Genomic DNA, 18,754 nt, shown 5'->3' on the forward strand with positions numbered 1-18,754 from the left:
ATCAAATACTCAGGATTCCATAGCATATAAACATGAACATAACAGAGAGCCACCAAAAAATTATGTGCTTTTCTCTAGATAGCTTCTAAAAAGAAAAGAACAAAAAGAACACAAGCCTGGCCAAAGAAGCCAAAGGGAAAGACTGGATAATTGCACACTACCTTAATCAAAGGCTTTAAAAAGCATTCAATTTACAGCATCACCAACAATTTTGCTAAATTAGAGACAAAGTTATAAATGTTTCTCTAAACCTTTCTTTTCTGCTATATCTTCCTTCTTTAGCAACCGCCAGCTTTCTACACAAATCTTGGCTTCACCCGTCTACCATTAGCATCAATTCCGTCCAGGAGAGACTCGGTACCGCGCTTGCTGCCGACAACAGAGTGCTCGTTCATTCTGGCTACATACTCCAGCAGTTCAGTAAGCACAGAGGGGCAACTTTCCTTCAAGTATTCGAAACCATCAGTCTGCATCACAGCTGGAATACACAAAACAGATTAGTAAACACCCACCCCCCACAAGAGAGTTCTGAGGTTGTCCAAGGTCTAAAATCAAGCCAATCATCTAGATCACCATCTCATTTCACATTTACTGATGCAAAAGATAAATGCTTTCTGCTAACAAGCCACTGTTTCCCTCTTGAGAGTAACTAGATGACACAGATAGAAATCTTTTGCTAGGAAAGAACACATGAAAAATTTGGACATATCAAATAAGGGAACATATGAACTAAAAGATAAGGGATCATGATAGTGTGGCTCGTAGACATTAGAAATCAGAACACGCATCAAGGTCACAATCAAAGCAAATTACACCATACAACCCTAAGGAACGGAAGGAGTAATAAAACACGCATCAGGTTGATGTTTTGGCGATAAGAGTCAACAAATTCTCATCCTTTATCACAAAAGTCCGTCTAGCCTGAACCAAACTTAGTTCATGGCAGGCTTCAGTGAGATTTGCTAACTTTGAGGGAAGGAAATCTGGGACTCGATTCTTTGAAGGCAGCTCGAAAGGGATGACGATGTACTGGTACTAGATGCCTAATTCGTAATTTTATTGAGGAATCCTTAGAGCATATAATAGACTATTAACTTATTTTAAGGAAAATTTGGAGAATTCATATATTTTGCTTAGGTCAACATATTCTATTTAGGTCACTTGCAGCAATCTAATGGCAGGGGCAATCCGATACAACTTTTTGAAACCAAGGGAGTATAGTTTAATTTCAGAAACACGAGGTTCCATGTTTTCATAATGAATCTCAAGGTTGCACGATATATTTTATCCCAGCAATTATGAAATACCATTATCACATCATTCTAGTGGCATTTTCTGCACAAAATTCTTTGGGGATATAATTTTCCTAAGCAGAAAATGTAATAAAGGGCCTGTTTGTTGCAGCTTAAAAGCTGCAACTTTTAGCTTCTAGTTTCAAAAAAGTGGGTATGTAGTGTTTGTTTTAACTTTTAGAATTCTAGCTTATAGCTTCTACTAACTTTTAGAAGGGGTAGAAGCTAGCTTTTTCAAAGCTGGGGTATCCCAGCTTCTACAACTTCTGATTAAACAGTTACATTTTTTTGACAATTTTACCTCTATTTTTAACAAAGAATTATTTTTCTGTCCATGCAATCAAGGGTCTCTCTTCTCCACCGCTATCCCTATTTTCAAATCTCTTCTTCTCTCTCGCCATCTCCCTTTCTCTCTATACACTAATTAATTTTTTTATAATACTTGAAACTTATACATATACACTAATTAATTTTTAAATTATCATTCTATAACTATCAAGGGTATTATGGACAATTATACAAAAATAAGTTATTTTACAGCTTATGGTATTAATCACTACAACTGTTTAACTACAACTTCCGAGAAATTGTAATAAACAAGTTCACAACTTATTCTAAGTTTTAGAAGCTATAATCTAAGAAGTTAGAAGTTATAATTTCTTTAATTAAGCTGGAACAAACGGGGCCAAAGAGAGAGATCACCTCTTAGATTTTCAGGCATTGCAACAAATTTGAGACAAACAGATTTCAGTAGGAAACAGTGATGCTGCTCTGCCAGGGCCAATGTTGTTGCCACAGTGTTTATGGCAACATCTTCACAAAGATTAGCCTCACAGAGCAACCTGAGTCTCTCTAAACCGTAACGATCAGCAGCAGCAAGCAGATGCTGAGACATCAAGGTAGAAGCCCATTTTGAATTCAAACCAGTAAGTTCTTCCATGTCAGGCAAGGCATCCCAGTAAATAAAGTGAAGTAAAGCCTGTGCAAAAGTACAGTAAATAGTGAGCCCACACCAGAAAATTCAAATCCAAGCTAATGCAAGCAACTTAGCAGAAAATTTCTCTTTACAAGTGATAGTTTTGCAGTGGCAGCCACTTCATTATAGCCCCAACTTACTACTAGGCCAAAGCATTAGTTGCACCTCCTGGATAAATACAAAACATGAGATCTTAAAGCAAGCATAAAACCTCATGGCCAAGGCTTCAAACTGTAAAATATGATAAAAAAATTTCCCTAGTTTTGTCAGATGAGTCCAAATGTTGAAATTACAACATTACCAATAGACTCAACCATGGTGTTCACACCTACTGGATACATCCTTTAGTGTGTTGGCCAAGCACCCGCATGCCTTATTATTTTTCTTCTTAATTTACAATGAGAAACTTCGACATTTTTGAGACACTTATGTAGCTTGGAGCCTTGGGCATGTATAAATAACTTTAAGAGACCATGATTAAAATTATAACAGTGTGGAGATGTCATCCTGTGTTCTTTTAGGCCTACATTATGAGTTCAAAAACTTGGAAGTTCTAATTTTTAGGGGATGGAGCTATTAAAAATAGAAAGGAGGCCTTTTTTCTCACTTTTCTCCTACATGAAGTGAAAGTGATCTTCTCAGAATCTATTCATCTGTATAGATAGGGATGGGTGCAGATCAGTTCGGTTTGGTTAGGCTTTTTAAGATAACTGTAACCATAACAGTGGTTCCACATCCATAACCGGATTTTTGAGTTACACCAAGATCATTAGAATTTTCTTTTCTTATAGTTAAATCACTCCCATTTGTGCAGGTTCTTATACTGAAACTTTCACTACTATTTCCACTTTCACCATAAATGGAACTATACATGTAACTGTCACTATAATTGTTAGTACCATGGGTATAACGGTAGTATCAATAGAAATTTGAGAATTGAGATAACTGTCAACACAATGATTAATGTGATAATTCCAACTATATTGAGTATCATACATATAACGATCATGGTAGGCACTGTCACTCTTAAGAGTCATTATTCAGATAATCTGAATTCCAATAACAAGAAATAGAACTTTCTAGTTCACTCAAAAAAGAATGATGATTGTTAATTTCAACAATATGATTTTCAATATCAAAATATATGGAATAACTGTCCCCATTACTATCCCTAATTACAAAAGTGTCATCAGAGATGAAATTAAGAATGTCTTGAATAAATTATCAAGGTTACTACAACTAGAACTGTCACTATCCCCCTGACTATGAATGTATTTTTTGCTATTATTTATATTTGGATCTTCCCTTTCACCATTATTTTCAATAGGCCAGTCGGTAACCGTAACTGCATGGTTATGGATCTTCATAACGACGTCCATGACTGATGGATTAACAGCATCCATGGTTTTTATCCGTAACCATTTTAACAAATTGCATAATTAAATAATCTTTTAATAAAAAGCAACATATAAAAAATATATGAAATTGGCAACCAAAATTGAAAACACATTTAAATTAAACTTAAACTAATGACACGGATTAGAATTAGCCTCAAGAAATCTAGCAAATGAAATTAAAATCTTAAAATGATTACACATTTTATTGGAAATGATTTTGCTACTTCTTTCTGGGATATTGCTGTAATATATTTTAAGGTAATAATTTTATTTAATTGAACATTGTTGTAAATAAATTACAACTTAAGGATATTTTATAAAGGAATATACATTTAAATTATTAATTTATAAAATTATATTATATATAAAAAGTCATTATATATATTATAGTTACGTTTGTGGTGTTCAATATCAATTACGGTTACAATTACAATTTTTTATTTTTTTTTGTAATAACCATAATTGCGGTTTTTCAAAATTTTTAACTGTAATCTTATTCAGTTTTTATCCATTTTACTCAGTTTTTATCCATGTCTGCCAGGCGTCGTGGTTATGGATTTTTTTAAGAATTAACCAATCCATGCCCATCCCTACGTATAGATTCTTTTTCCTTTTGGATGTTTTATTTTTGCAAGAATGTTTAGTTGCTACTGTAGATATAAAATTACAGCTACAATCCTAAACCCTGAAAATAAAAATAAGTTCCCTTATATGTCCTCTTTTGCAGATTTTTTGGTAAGCTCTACGTGCAAATAATTGTAGATATGTAGGCAGTAAAGCTCTAGTACTGACATTAGTACAAAATATACCCCTTTACTGGTGTTGTTGAATTTAATCAGCAGAGTAAACTCAGTCAGCTAATTATAAGGTAAAGTCTAAAGCCAATTTTGGCCACTATTTTCCCATCAATGTGGTTTTGTATTAAATTTCCATTTGAATGTGAAAGTTACTCTAGCTGAGAAAAAAGAAAAATCCATACCCCATCATTCAGTACATATTCTCCCATGGCATAAATGATGAGAAACAGAGAACAGTCAAAGACATCATTTTGTACATTATAGGACCATCCATGACACTGGTGAAAGAGAAAAGCTAAAATATCTTCTGTTTCTCCTCATCTTGCTATTATTTCTCTAACAGTCTTAACTCAAGTACTAATACCGTCTAACTCAAGTACTAATACCTAGTGAAAAGAAGATCGGCAGCAGCTACTCAATTCTCTTCCCCCCCCCCCCCCCCCCAAAAGTTTGGAGAGTATATTTTAGGTGTAATGTTTGTAATTTTTTCCAGAATTGCCCCCTCTCTAGTTTGGAAAAAATGCATTTTAGATGTAAGATTTGTAATACTTCTGAAAATTATCCCTCCTCCAGGTTTGAAAAAACTGAAAATACGGTATAATATTTGTAAAAATTTTGAAAATTACTCCCTAAATATTTAATATATGAGTCAATTAGTAGGAAAAAAATCACAACTAAAAAGAGAAAATAGTGAATTATTATACACCATTTTAAAATGTAATAATTAAAACTTAGTTTTTCGAGATAGATAATTTTAACTAATTATAATTCAAATATTGACTATATGAGTTATACTACTAATTAATTGATAGTTCTTAAATTGCATATTTTTAATCTAAAAATTATTTTTAGTAAGCTATATCTATTGACAAGTTTCTTATAAAAAGAAATGATAAATGAATAATTATCTCTTTAAAAATCTGGTGAACAAGATGATGAATTTTTTTCCCAAAAATATGCGAGAGCTAACATAAACCTAAAAGATTTCCTACTAATCTTCGATTAAAAATCAAAATTTTAATTGTTATCCAAATAAGTAAAATAATACAAGTAGAATATACCTTGCAAAAGTGACCTTGTCAATCATACCATTGTAATTTTTCATGGAAACATTTGAAAATTTTATTAAAAATTATTCACATCTTAGTTTAATGATAATTAGTTGGAATAGCATAACAAAAAATTTAGTTTGTTATTAAATATATGATGTGTCATGATATTAAATTTAGAAAAGGCAATGATTATTATGCCAAAAAAAATGCACTTGGCATTTTTTTTTGGCATAGTAACTACTATCCTTAAAAAGGTTGTCCCCCACTGAGGGGTAGGTTCTAGCTCCGTCCTTGTTTCAAGGGTGTTAACTGCCATTTGGCCCAAACACTTAAGATGCAACAAAGCAAATTCTTAGTCTTCACAGTACAACACAAATCCCAAAGAAGCCAACAGAGAATTTAAACCTTTCTTTTTGTTCTATGAATAACATGTTTATTAGTGGTGGCAGAAACTCCAAGCTAAAATTAATTATTTACATTTGGTTGAGTATTTCCACACTTAATCAAACTACCTCTTCAGAAATAAAATGGTTCAGTCTTCACAGGATTACAATATCAACAAATGGGAAGGGATTGGTTATATGCACACTGAAATAGAAACAGAAAAATACTAAACATAAGACAGAAAAAATCTAACTACAAGCTACGTGTAACAAATTATCAATTATGAAAGGGAAACAGAATGAGCACTACAACTATGTTAACAACTAAAAAGTTAACATTCTTTCTCCTGAAGAAAATTCATTAATAACCTAAGCCACATATTTCTGTGACAGTAGGGCTAACCAGAATTAACCACATTCAAGATTTAACGACCTCCATAAATATACTATAAATAATCCAAAATTTCTAGCAGAAACATCTAACTATCAAATTCCCACATGTTTTTAAGCTTTAGGTTAACAACTTAGTATTGATCATACCAATTTAGGTATGGATTAAGTAATCATGCCATAGGGCAACAGATAACCTTGAAAGGTGGAAAAAATTGTATCAGGAAAGTGAGAAGTAGATTTACTGAACCTTAAACACTGGAGCCTCAATGTCTTCAACTGGTATGCACTCTGTATTTTGATCCTTCATTGGCCCAAAAAGTTGAGCCCTGAAAACAGGTGACCGAGCTGCAAGTACCAACTTGTGGGCCGCAAAGGTTTCCCCGTTGACTTCAAAGCTTACATCTGTCCCCGTGCTGCATTCCAGTAGCCTTCCAAAATGCTGACCAATGTCAGATGGAGGCACAGGAATAGAGTAGGTTTTTGGGCCCTCGGTTTGTGACCTGACAACACCGACACTGCAATGAACTGAAAGGCAATCGTCTTTCAGATAGTCTGATGTCTCCAAAAGAGTTCGTTTGAAGAACCGCTTATAACCCCTGCAACATAAAAAATCCACAAAAAGTTTATGCTATTTCACGTATAAGATACATATAAGACTTCAATCAAAATTTTCTATGTAAGTTTTTGTAGAACATGTGAATTAGACAGCATATACTACCATCACACTCTATACCATGATGTCAGCCAACAATGCCTCAATAATTCATGGTCCTACCATTCCTCAGAAATTAAATTCCCTTCCACAGTCCATACCACATGGGAAAACGAAACAACAAACAGATAAAATCATCCTAAGCAAAGACATACATTCAATCAGTTTGCATCTTTTACATGATTGTCAACACAACAATCATTTAGCAGAATGAAACATTCTGCATTAAACAAAATGTTTCCAGCCACCAAACCTAAAATTTTACGGCACCATCCACCTAGTTAGGAATGTCCAGTAAGCAGTTGTTTGAGAAGGATGACTTCAATTGGTGGCCTTATAGGAATTGTGGTTGGTGGTGAGCTAGTGCAGGAGGAACCACCAAAAATCGAGAAAGAAGAGAGTAAAACAGTTCAGGGAGACAAAAATCATCAATCAATGGAGCTTTGAAGCCCAAATTTATGGTGAAGGGATCAGGCTAAAGAACTGACCTCCAAGTGACATGATAATGAGTTATGGCATGAAACTATTAGTGCAGTGAGAGTTACCACCCATCAACGCGACCTGTTCCAGTAATAAGAAGTGACATATACCATGGAGATTGTGGAGCTATGACCCAAGGTGTACATTAGGTACATGGGCTGCACATTCTTTCTGTATTCGGACTCTCTCTGAACTGGTTAAGTTCAAGATACTCTATGGAAAAGGACCCATCCTGAACCTCAATTCCAAACTCCATGTTATAGAGATTGAAGGTCCTGCATGGAGGAATCTTAGAGCCACTCAAATGGCATGCATAGGTAGCCACACTAAAGGCCCTTGGCAGCTCAGAATGATACAAGTACAGAGTCTACAGACAGAAACAATCTCCATAAGAGTATACAAATTTCTTTCTGAGCCCATTTATGAAACAAACAAGTAGATAAATCAGTTAATTCTCCGCAAACTCGTTTAAAATTTAAATGCATTATGTCAAAGTAAAACATGCATTTATACCTGACTACAGAGGTATAATGCCAAATTATCTTTGTACATAAAATTTGGCGCAGAGTGCATATCCTAAACAATTTCAATTCTAAGGCGACACCCAGTATACATACCGCATAAACGTTATAAAAGAAATGCAGCAGTTGGAAGCAACGAAAAGTATAAAACACACACACTCAGAAAAATAAACTGAATAGCAGTGAACAGAGGACTTGAACTGTCTCTCCTTCAACACAACCTCCTGGTCAAGAAAATTTCTAATCCATAGACACAGTATGACCGGAAACATAAAAATAAACAGTTAGGAGCCAACAATTGAAATCAATTCCCGATACCGATACCCTTTTGAGAACTCTCGGATCAACAACGACCCAAATACAAATCGGAAATCCAGTGGCACGTATCTCAAAGGCGTAACGCTTACCACATGCTTCCGCGGTATTTGAGCGTGTACGGTCCACTCTCCAACGCTCTCCCGAAATGGCTGTGAACCTTGTGTCTCCCCTTCCCACTCTGATCCAAAAGCGTCAATTCGAACAGCGCCCTCACATCCGTGCCATCGCTGGCAAGAGCGATGAAGAGCGACACGTACACCGCATTATCTTCGGTACTCTTCCCGTCGGGGTAGAAGTAGATCGCCCAGTCATACCCACCGACCGTAAACGTGTCGGACGCTACGTACTTCCCGATGCCCATCCCCTTGGACAGCGAATATCCGTTTATCTTGAATTGGTGCGACCCATTCACGGTCTCGGTGACCGACGTCGAAGTAGTAGCGCTCGTCGACGACGACGGTGAGGGCTCCGAGTTGTCCTTGTAAATCCTACCCATGCCCTCCGCAACCGCCCAATTTCACCGCTCTATGGCTCCCAGATCAAAATTCGAACCGGTTGCGGTCAGATCTAGGGTTTGAACGGCAAATTGAAACGAAATAGGCCGTTTCTGACCTGGAATTAGAGCCGGCTTAGGATGATTATCCTGAAATTCTTGGGAGATAAAACTTCTAGGGTTTGGCTTTGAGAGAGAGAGTAAAGGCCGAGCAGAGAAGGAAGCTTCTAGAGAGAGAGAGAGCAGGGCGAATGGATTGTGGAGAGTCCCACAACTCTCAACGTCTCTGACATATATGTATATGTTATGTTTTATATATGAATGAATTTCATTAACGGAGTGCCCTTATATCACATTCTTACCTGAACTCGAATTCAGGGAAGTAATTATTATACGTATTTTTTTAATTAACTTAATATACATTAATTTATTTATTTAAAATTAATTATTTTTCATCCCTATTATATTTTTTTATTATTATTATCCGAACAATTTATTTAAAATATTTTATAGTCTATACTTAAAATAATTTTATTTATTATTTACATATTAAAATAAAATAATAAATTATGATACTCTAATAGCTGAGTTTGAAAATTTAAACCGCTTCTGTAACCTTTTTCATATATATATATATAATATATATAAGGGAATAATTGGCTGAGAGTTGTCCAGCTGACAGCTGTGCGTGATGAGCGCATGCTGTCGTCAGGCGCTTTTCATCCGCTTGGTGATAAATATATGTATACGTTGCCCAAGGCGTATCTGTGCTTCCCCTTCTTCAACGTTCTTCTCCACCAATGTTCGCTTTACGACGCCGTTTCTATCTTTACCAATGCAATAAGATACCGCACTAACATCTAACGTCCAAAAGCATGCTCATGTCTATGAGCTTTTGCATCTTTTTAAAAATTTTATTTTATTTTTTGTAATTTTAAATGTTCTCTTAAACTTAGATTAAAAAGATATTTTATATTCTTAAAATTTTCATTATTTTAAATGTATTTACGAGCTAAAGTCACTTATTTAAAAACTTGAACAATAAGTGATACGCACGTACACAACATTAGGGTGGACAAGCCCACACCGGAAGATTTTACTCCATTTCCCAGATTAGAATAAGTCGAAGGACAAGTTGACAGACTCGTTTGTCCGCATTCAGAATCCCATCGCTGGTTCCAAGGCCACACATTCATCACAAGCCAGTTGTTCTCTCGCCCTGGATCACTGGGGTCACATAAATCCCTTTTTTCGTTTTGTCCTCTTATCGGGCGCGAATCAGGGCCCCAGAAATTGCAACAAAAATCCCTGCGTTTTGAGGCGTCGGGTTGGTGGATAAGTCAAAGATGTTGTGAGCCTTACGCGAGGAACGAAGAGATTTGGGATCAGAAACTGGGTTTCTGAACTGGGATTCTCTCAGAAATGGCGGAGCCCTATCTTATGGCTTCTCATGGGTACCCTCCTGGTCTTCTGTTTCACCCTGATCAGGGCTCGCCCAGGGTCTCCAAGGTTAGGTCTTTGAATTATTGGGTATACTTGTCAAATCTTGACTGAGATTTTGTTCTATGTTATGATTCTGCTGGATTTACTGAGTTTAGTTGGTATAAGCATGTTCCCCCCATTGAAGTTTTTGGTACTTTAAGGTAGACCATAGGTAGGTTTGCAATTTGTTTTCAGGAGTTTGGAATTAGGGTCTTTGACTTTGATAATTGGTAACACCAATCCTATTTTGGGTTCTTATTATCTGTTTCTTTATTTCTCGATTCCCTTTTGGCACATCATAGCCCTGTTGAATTTGGATCAACGGTAATTGCGTGGATTCTCAATTGTTTACCACTTCAATTTGAATGCAAAACATTTTTAGGTTTGCTTTTTAACTGAAGTCGTAGGTGTCAGTTCTATTCTTTTGGCTTATCACTCTAATTAGTCTGTTTTTTATGTACACCTCTTGAGTGTGATGTATATTTGCTTGAATCACATGAATATTCATTTGTCAAAATTGAAATAAGTGAGTGATTTATTGGTTTCTTTGTATTTGGAATATTCAATCTTTACGTACTTCCTGTGCTAGTTCTTTCCATTCAAATAAGTCTCTTGACTGCGAGTCTGTGAGGGTGTAGTTCTTTGCTGTTGTCCTTCTAGCATAATTACTTGTTTTATTAACTTAAAAGGACATGCTCTTAGAGCAAATTCAATGAAAATTGTTTTTGGGGGGCATACATATGTCATGGATACCCCACTTTTCCTTTTCCATTTTATATTTTTGAGATGCAAGTGTTCTACTTCTACATAATTTGAATATTCCACCTAAAAGTTATTTTCAGTTTGAATGGTTAACATGTAGAATTGAGACAAGCAATTGTTGAGAAAACATCCATAATCACACTGTATGACACCACAAAACATTGAGATTTGATTAGTTCTATTACACTTTCTCGACTACTTGAGCCAGTGGATGTCTTATTTATATTGATTTCGGGTCCTGATGTAATGGTGGTAATATCCTGGTTGTCTCGATTATGCTCTTATAACATTGATGGATTCCACATGGTTGTTATCGCAGGATGTTCAAGTCCCATGGCATAGCTCTGGAACAAGATATGACACAATAAGATTGGATACCTTTAATGTGAGGCCAAATCGAAGTGAGGAGCTATGGGAATCCACGAGTGGATTTCCAAACACTGCGCAGTTTGCCAAGGCTAACTCAACCATTACAAGGCCTGTACTTGTTGATGTGCAAGGTTCATAAGTCACTGCATCTCTTCTGTTTAATGTCAAATATTATTTCATTTAATATTTCTATTATTTTCCATAAATACAGGGATTTAGATAAATATGTGAAATCAAGTTATTATATGGTAATTTATAGGAATCATCATAAGCATGGAATGTTATAGAACTATGTGAGACAAAGTCATGGACAATATTGTACTTCATCATGTACCCATTAGTCTTATTCATCCTACTGTAACCCCTGAATTAGTCAATGGTATCCCCGATTAGTTTCTTTTTTTTTTTCGCTATCATGAATTGAACCAACTCGCTACCAACTTTTTATGCAAAATGGGTGAGTTAGGTGTATGGCCAGAAATGGTATCAGAACTCAGTATAGGAACTAGTTACTGGTGGAAAGGGAGTTTCCTGATTGGCTTATAGAAATACTATGATGAAGCTACTTATGCATGACAAGATGGAGAAGCACACTATAAATCAGCTTAAGCAATAGGTTTTCACTAATTTGGCTCATAACAACTAAAAGAAAAAGGAGAGTGCTCTGAAAATGGTTTGACTGTAAAAATATGAACTGACATTAGTGCACGACATGAACTAAAACTAAAACTAAAACTGAATAACATAGAGAAAGCATCTAGCAGTTACTTGTTATGGAATCATATGTGGAAATCTGATTCATGCTGCAATCCCCTTGCATTTGTTTCTTACTATTCTCATATTCCTTATATTTTCTAACTGTTGTACTATGCTTGTGAAGTCTTATACTTCATCCTTCATTTGTTTGCAGACACTCAACCCAACTCAATATTGTTCAGCTTTGGGGTTGCTGAACAATGTACAAGGCATGATAAAATCATGAAGTTCCTCATGTCTGGGTCAGAGGAAGTAGAGGGAGGCAGTCTGGACATGTCAATGCTGTCTGATTTAATGGGACTTCAAGTATGGACAATCCATAATATTGAACCAAACCCATTTGCCCCTAGTTCCGGACCTTGTGGTCGCAGTGCTGGAGCTCAGCCTTACCTTATTTACCCTGGCAGTGAATTTAATTCCCAGAGGCCTCTTTTGGAGCTTGTTGGCGATCTGGCCCACAGATCAGATGTTACATTTCACCCAAATGGCCAAATCTCTAGCAATGAGTTGAAGGACATACTTTCAATCATTGCTGAGTATTACCTGTCAAAGAACTCTACTGAAGGGAAACGACAGTCAGTTCTTATCCCACATTTTAACTGGTATAGATATTCATCATTATTTCTCTTTTTTTATTAGTGTAAAGAACTTTGCATGTTAATTACATCAAGTTAGGTCTAGTTAGATATTGTTTAGTTTGGAATTATTCCATTTGTTCTTGTTGATTTCTTTAATAGTAAATAAATATTTATACATGGGACAAAGTAATTCATCCTATTGATGGTGGTACTGTAACTATTTTTTATATGTTATGGAGATTTTTGCTCATGTTGTGTAATGGTGTTTATTTGCATTCAGAAGGTGTATGAATCTGAGTATCTCACATAGCATTTAGACATATGTCATTGACCCTGTTTACCATCATGGATAATTTTGTTTGAGATGAATGACATTTATTATTGGTCTGTCTAGTTGGCATTCACGAAAATGTTTGAAATTTCTAGTATCTATTTATCTCTCAAATTATTCATATTTAAGAGTGTTTACTCATTAAATGGATGCTGAGAAATTTGGTGGATAGAACAAGTAGTTCACTCTCCAAGAGTTGCTTGATATTCATCTTATTTTTTCTTTTTAGTTGTAAATTCATTGTAGAGAATATCAGTTATTGACCGTGTTTATGGTGGAAGAGCCAAACTTATTTCATGATTGACTTGGCATTGTTATTTATGTGGAATTCTATAACACCTTTTTTGGTTGTGTTGACAATTTCTTATTGGCCTCCCATTATTTCCAATATTTTTCCATAGCACCTCACCTCCAGCCATTCTATGTAACAGGTTAGATAGCGGTGTAAGGGCCAATGTTCCCGAGTCTAGTGCGGTGCTGGAAAATGTGAAATTTGCTCCTTTAAAGAGGTAACTGACGTAGCATATACTTTGTAAATTTTATGTTTTACTTTCTGTTGCTGTGGTTCTTGCAACAGCCAGTTAACTTGTTGATAAGAAATTTATGAAATGATACAGTGCAATATATTGGATGCTTGGATTTGCAGATATTGTGCAAATTTTGTCTTCACTGGTACCCTATTTTTTTTAGCATTTTCAATATTACCATTTGCATTGCATTTGAAAGAGGGGAAAAACAAGAAAGAAAAAATCATGTGGGATTCTGGGTTGGGGTCCCTCCAGAGTACCTTCCTTGATTAGATAACTTTCCCTTTCTTAGTTGTTCACTGAATTTATCTATCTAGCTCTAGCTTTAATTGATCCCTTTCTTTGAGCTGCTTTTGTTAGTTTGCCGTTAAACAAGAGAAAAAGAAAAAAAGAACAAACTAGTAAAAATTAAAGGACTGTAATCATTTGGTCTAACTAATTCTTACTCTTCTTTAACCAGTGGGGTGTTCAGGCAGTGATTTTGATTTTTTACTATTTCCAGAGAGGAAGTGATGGAACATTTTTCTTAAATCTTCATTACCAGAAAAATAGAGCTGGTATTTTCTTTTACTTGCTCATCCATAAAATACTTAGGTAAGAAAAAATCATCCTAAAGGTTTAGTTTGGGCATGAGTTCACAGGTGCATTGTGTTGAGTTAGGACCTAAACACACTAGCATTGTTTGGTAAACCAAAAATGGGTGAAGTGCATTGAGTTAGGTGAGTTGCATTGGCTAAAACACAACCTCACCCAACCCATGAGCTTACGTTGAGTTAGAGTAAAAATAAGCCAATATGCCCATTTTTCCCCTTTAAAAAAACTAACACAAATTTTAGTTCCCTCCATGTTCCTATGAAAACCCTAACCAAAACTATTCACCATTTTTTTTCCTTTCCTTCTCTCACTAAGGAGAGATATTTCTGGCAGGACTGTTGCTGGCCACCGCAACTGCCTTCTTCCCCCCCCCCCCTCTCTCTTTGCAGACGGGGCAAAACCCATCTGCACACAGATGTTGATCTGTGCACAGATGGAGCAAGCCCCATCTGTGCATGGACAATGCCACTGCTAATTTTTTTATTTTGTTTTTTTCTGAAAAAATATATTAATTTTGTTAAAATGTATTCTTTAAATATATTTTGTTAAAATATATTTATTTTGATATAGTTTTTTTCTGTAAATTTATTTTCATTATATATTCATGTTCAATAATTATAAATTATACACAGATTTGTTAGAAGATATTTTTTTAAATAATACATTGTCCATGGTTAATTTTTTTTTTTTTTTTTGGTTTAAGTGCCCATAGCTAGTTAATATGCCCTTTTTAGTTGTTTAACATTATAACTCAACTCAACTTCATTAATTTACCAAGCATTTTTTTTTTTTTTTTATAATTCAACTCACCTCACCTCACCTCTCCTCACCTCACCTCACTTTCCATAGAAGAAATGATGGAACATTTTTCTTAAATCTTCATTACCAGAAAAATAGAGCTTGGTATTTTCTTTTACTTCATCCATAAAATACTTAGGGAAAAGAACTTCATCCTAAAGGGGATTACGAAGTGTTGATCCTGTCACTGCAAACTACAGAATGTGGAGTGGATGGTATGTGATCCTGAGACCCTGAGGTTTCAAGCATAGCTGTCAAGACCGTGCTAGACAAAGTCCTTTAGATTTGTCACTGGTATGGTATGGTACTAGTAGCAGACAATATCAGGTGCCATTTTGGATATATTGATATGGTACATTAATATATTATAAAATATATAATAATTATAATAAATTTTTTTGGTGCGCAAAGTATTTTTTAATGTCAAATAATTATATGAACTTTATAAATTTATAAATTATTGGTAGCAACGGTAAGGAGGCCTGTTTGTGATCAAGAGAAGGTCATGAGTTTGAGTTGTGAAAACAACTTCTTTGCAAAACACAAGGGAAAGGTTACATACTGATACGACTTTCTTCTGACGCTTACATGCACTGGAGACACCTTTATAAAAATGAAAAATAAAGGGGTGCAGGTCCCAGGCTCTCTGTCAAAACCTGGCCTATGAGGCATGAGTTCTATGTATGCGTGGAGCTCGGGAACTGTGCTATTAGGCTCAGTTTTTAAACAGCTCATTCTTCAACTCCTTTTGTGCAGATTATTGTAAGTTTAAAAAATATATTATAATTAACAAATGAGGAGTTTATGACCTTGCCCCTTTAGTGAGGGCATGTTTTCTCTATCTTTCTTCGTTTTTTGTTTTTCCTCCAGAAAATTCTGCCCCAGTTATGTCTTTGAAAATAACACTGAGATAACCATGGAGAACAAGATTTTGCGGCCCTAATAAGAGATTTTGCCTTCTCTTCTATTCATGAATATACGATGTCTCCATCATAGCAGGATGAGGTGGCGGAAATAACTAGCTTTGCCAACTTCTGTGTTACATGATTCCATATGTAATATACCATTTAAGCGTACCCAGTTTTGAATTAGATAAAATTGTGATCATTTAAAATGAATTTTGCAAATCTTATCTAAAAAGGAAGTTCTTTCATTTGGAAATCTAGATGTTTGCAAGTTCTGTTATTAAGGGAAAAAGAGAGTAACCATGATAAATTGTGGTCTGAACTGAAAAAGAATAGAGATATTCCCATTAAGTTCGATGGTTGTCAACACTAGATAAGATTTTTCTTCAGAGCAATTGTATGATTACTTGCGTTTGTTTAACTAGTAAAACAAGTTGAGAAAGGAAGGAGTGAATGCTAAACTCGAGGAACTGAGTGATAGCCACAATACTTGAAAAGAGGGAAATATTTGGAAAGTTCTTAGTTAGAGGGTATCAAGCTCTTATCCTCTGAATTAGGCTAAGGGAAGTAGGCTATTTAAGAGAGGGAAATGGAAGAAATGAGAGTTACAAAGGTGATGCAGGCACCTCATATAGAAACCTCGTGCTTATGCAAATTAACAAATGCTTAGTTATGTTAAAAATCAACAATGAACTTATAAGATACATTTAACTCTCTCATGTCAAGTTTCATTCTCAAGCCATGCTTATACATAACTCTTTTCTTTCTGGGAAAAAGTAGTTTAGGGTGCTGGGAATGCTCTTCTTTTATGGGTATTAAGGGATTTCTTTTTACTCTCCCGTGTATTGTCTCAGCTGATGGTTTGTCTTCTGCAAGTGTGACATTTCTCATGGATTTAATTCACTTGTATATTCTCATGATTACTGAAATTTCTGTTACTGGTTTAAATCTAGACTCTTACTGATAAATAAAATACAGTACTTAAACATGGATGCTTTTTTTTTTTTTTTCTTTCCAGTCCTGATAAAATCAAGCTCAGGCCATCACCAAGGAAGAGGACCAACAAGAAAGCAAAAGAGAGGGATCTTTACAGAAAGAACTACTTCCATGCATGCGAGAGCCTTCTGTCAATAATTATTAACAAGAGGCATAACGAGAAAACTGCTTTCCTTTCGCTCAAGAAATCCGGGCCTGAAGTACCGCAGCTCCTGACGCAGTTCTCAGCCAGCATTGCAGGAACTGGGCTCGCTGTTCTTTTCTCCGTCATGTGTAAAGTAGCTTATAGCAGGGTACCGTTCTGTGCCTCCAGACTCCTCAGCACCAGCATTGGGTTTGGACTGGTATGGTTGTCTTCTGCGGTAAATAGACTGAGGGACACAGTCGTCCACGTCAGTAAAAACTCAGGTAAACTGAAGCTTAAAGAAGAGGAAATGATGAAGAAGCTGGACAAATGCGTGAACCAAATCTTCTTCCGAGCTGCAACTTTGATGGCAATAGCAGTGCTGAAGCTTGCTTGACTGACTTAACACGGTAAGATAGGGAGGGGGCCATGGGGGAATAATTAATGAGATGTGAAAAACGCTTTCGAAGGAACCCGTTGAGGCTTTGTGCAGATTTCTGATTCTGAGTTGAGCTTCGAACATTTGATGAGACCGATCAAGTAAGTTTTGTGAAGGTAAAGTTTTGTTAATTGGAATGTATATTAACTAGTGACTAGTGCGATACAAAAGGACCTCATAATGTCTTCTGCATGGTGTAAAAATCAAAGTTTTTCTCTGCTCATTGTGGGTGTTATGGCAATTTATATGCTTTTGTTTCCGTTTCAAATAATGCAAGAGCACGGCATCATGGGGGAGCTCTTCATTCACAGTTTTGAGGTGAGAATTTCTTAATCATAATCGACATCATAACAATATGTACAAGCAAATGGTTGGGGGGTGGGGGGGGGGAGAGAGAACTCTCTCGCTTCCTCCTCGCTTGCGCTCCATTGTTTCTCTTGCCTGTTCGGGTTCTTGCACGCAGAACCATAGCGGGAAGGAGAGCTCTCTGGTTCTCGGCAGATAACCGGATTGGAACAAAACTCTCTCCGTTTCTGGCGTGGAGCACTAAGGCCACCCAAAAAAGCAAACTTGGTAAGGTAATCTTTCAAGAAAGTCTCAAGAATATCAGATCAACATTGGTTTGGCCCCTTATAAAAGGAAACACTCACTTACTTCAAGTTAATCTGACTACTTTTATTTGAGTACAATTTTGTTCACCCTCTTTAACAAGATGAACATAACTCTTAGTACTTTGATTTGTTATTTGACTGCTCTTTTGTTAATTTTAACTCCTAAAGTATTTGAGAATTATGTTTACCCGGGAATGAACAAAATGGCACTCCTTTTACTTATTTGTGCAGACTCTATAGAGAGAGAGAGACTTCATTCAGGGTGTCAAATCTTCTTTTTCCATGTGATTTGGGTGTCGCTGGGTCCTCTCTGTATTTCGTCCGTACATGGTCTAGAATTCTGATACCAATTACTTTTTCTTTGTTCTTTTCCCATTTAGAATCAAACGGAAAATTAATAATAATAATAATAGAGAAGGGCTGAAGAGAAGTTGTACAAGACATTACTATTTTAACATTTAAAATTGTACCTATTAGATCATATAGATAACACACTAACATTAACAGCAATTCCATCCGTGGCTTTTAAGGAAGTTACCCCATTCAGGGGAAAGCTCCAAGTACGCAAGACTGCAGATGCCACTAGTTTCGGCTGGTGATGGTAAATGTAGCTTAAAAAGGGTTTTTTATTTTTTTGGTGTCATGATAAGTATACTTTAGTTTCAAAC

The 18,754-nt window shown here is 35.8% G+C and overlaps 2 protein-coding genes across 2 annotated transcripts; one reads left to right on the forward strand and one right to left on the reverse strand.

Annotated features, from left to right (window-relative positions):
* Window positions 1-44: 44 nt before the first annotated feature.
* LOC127786638 (BTB/POZ and MATH domain-containing protein 2-like) lies at window positions 45-9,091 on the reverse strand. Its single transcript, XM_052314166.1, has 4 exons — window positions 8,411-9,091; window positions 6,538-6,886; window positions 1,995-2,271; window positions 45-478 (listed from the first exon to the last, which is right to left on the reverse strand). Exons 1-4 carry the CDS (start codon window positions 8,815-8,817, stop codon window positions 297-299), a joined length of 1,215 nt encoding a protein of 404 aa, XP_052170126.1. The 5' UTR covers window positions 8,818-9,091; the 3' UTR covers window positions 45-296.
* Window positions 9,092-10,006: 915 nt separating this feature from the next.
* LOC127787192 (uncharacterized) lies at window positions 10,007-17,698 on the forward strand. Its single transcript, XM_052315118.1, has 5 exons — window positions 10,007-10,323; window positions 11,378-11,558; window positions 12,338-12,785; window positions 13,524-13,601; window positions 16,935-17,698. The coding sequence occupies exons 1-5, from the start codon at window positions 10,237-10,239 to the stop codon at window positions 17,431-17,433; spliced, it is 1,293 nt and encodes a 430-aa protein (XP_052171078.1). The 5' UTR covers window positions 10,007-10,236; the 3' UTR covers window positions 17,434-17,698.
* The last annotated feature ends 1,056 nt before the right edge of the window (window positions 17,699-18,754 follow it).

Source organism: Diospyros lotus, chromosome 12, assembly GCF_014633365.1.
Source record: "Diospyros lotus cultivar Yz01 chromosome 12, ASM1463336v1, whole genome shotgun sequence".
Taxonomy (NCBI): domain Eukaryota; kingdom Viridiplantae; phylum Streptophyta; class Magnoliopsida; order Ericales; family Ebenaceae; genus Diospyros; species Diospyros lotus.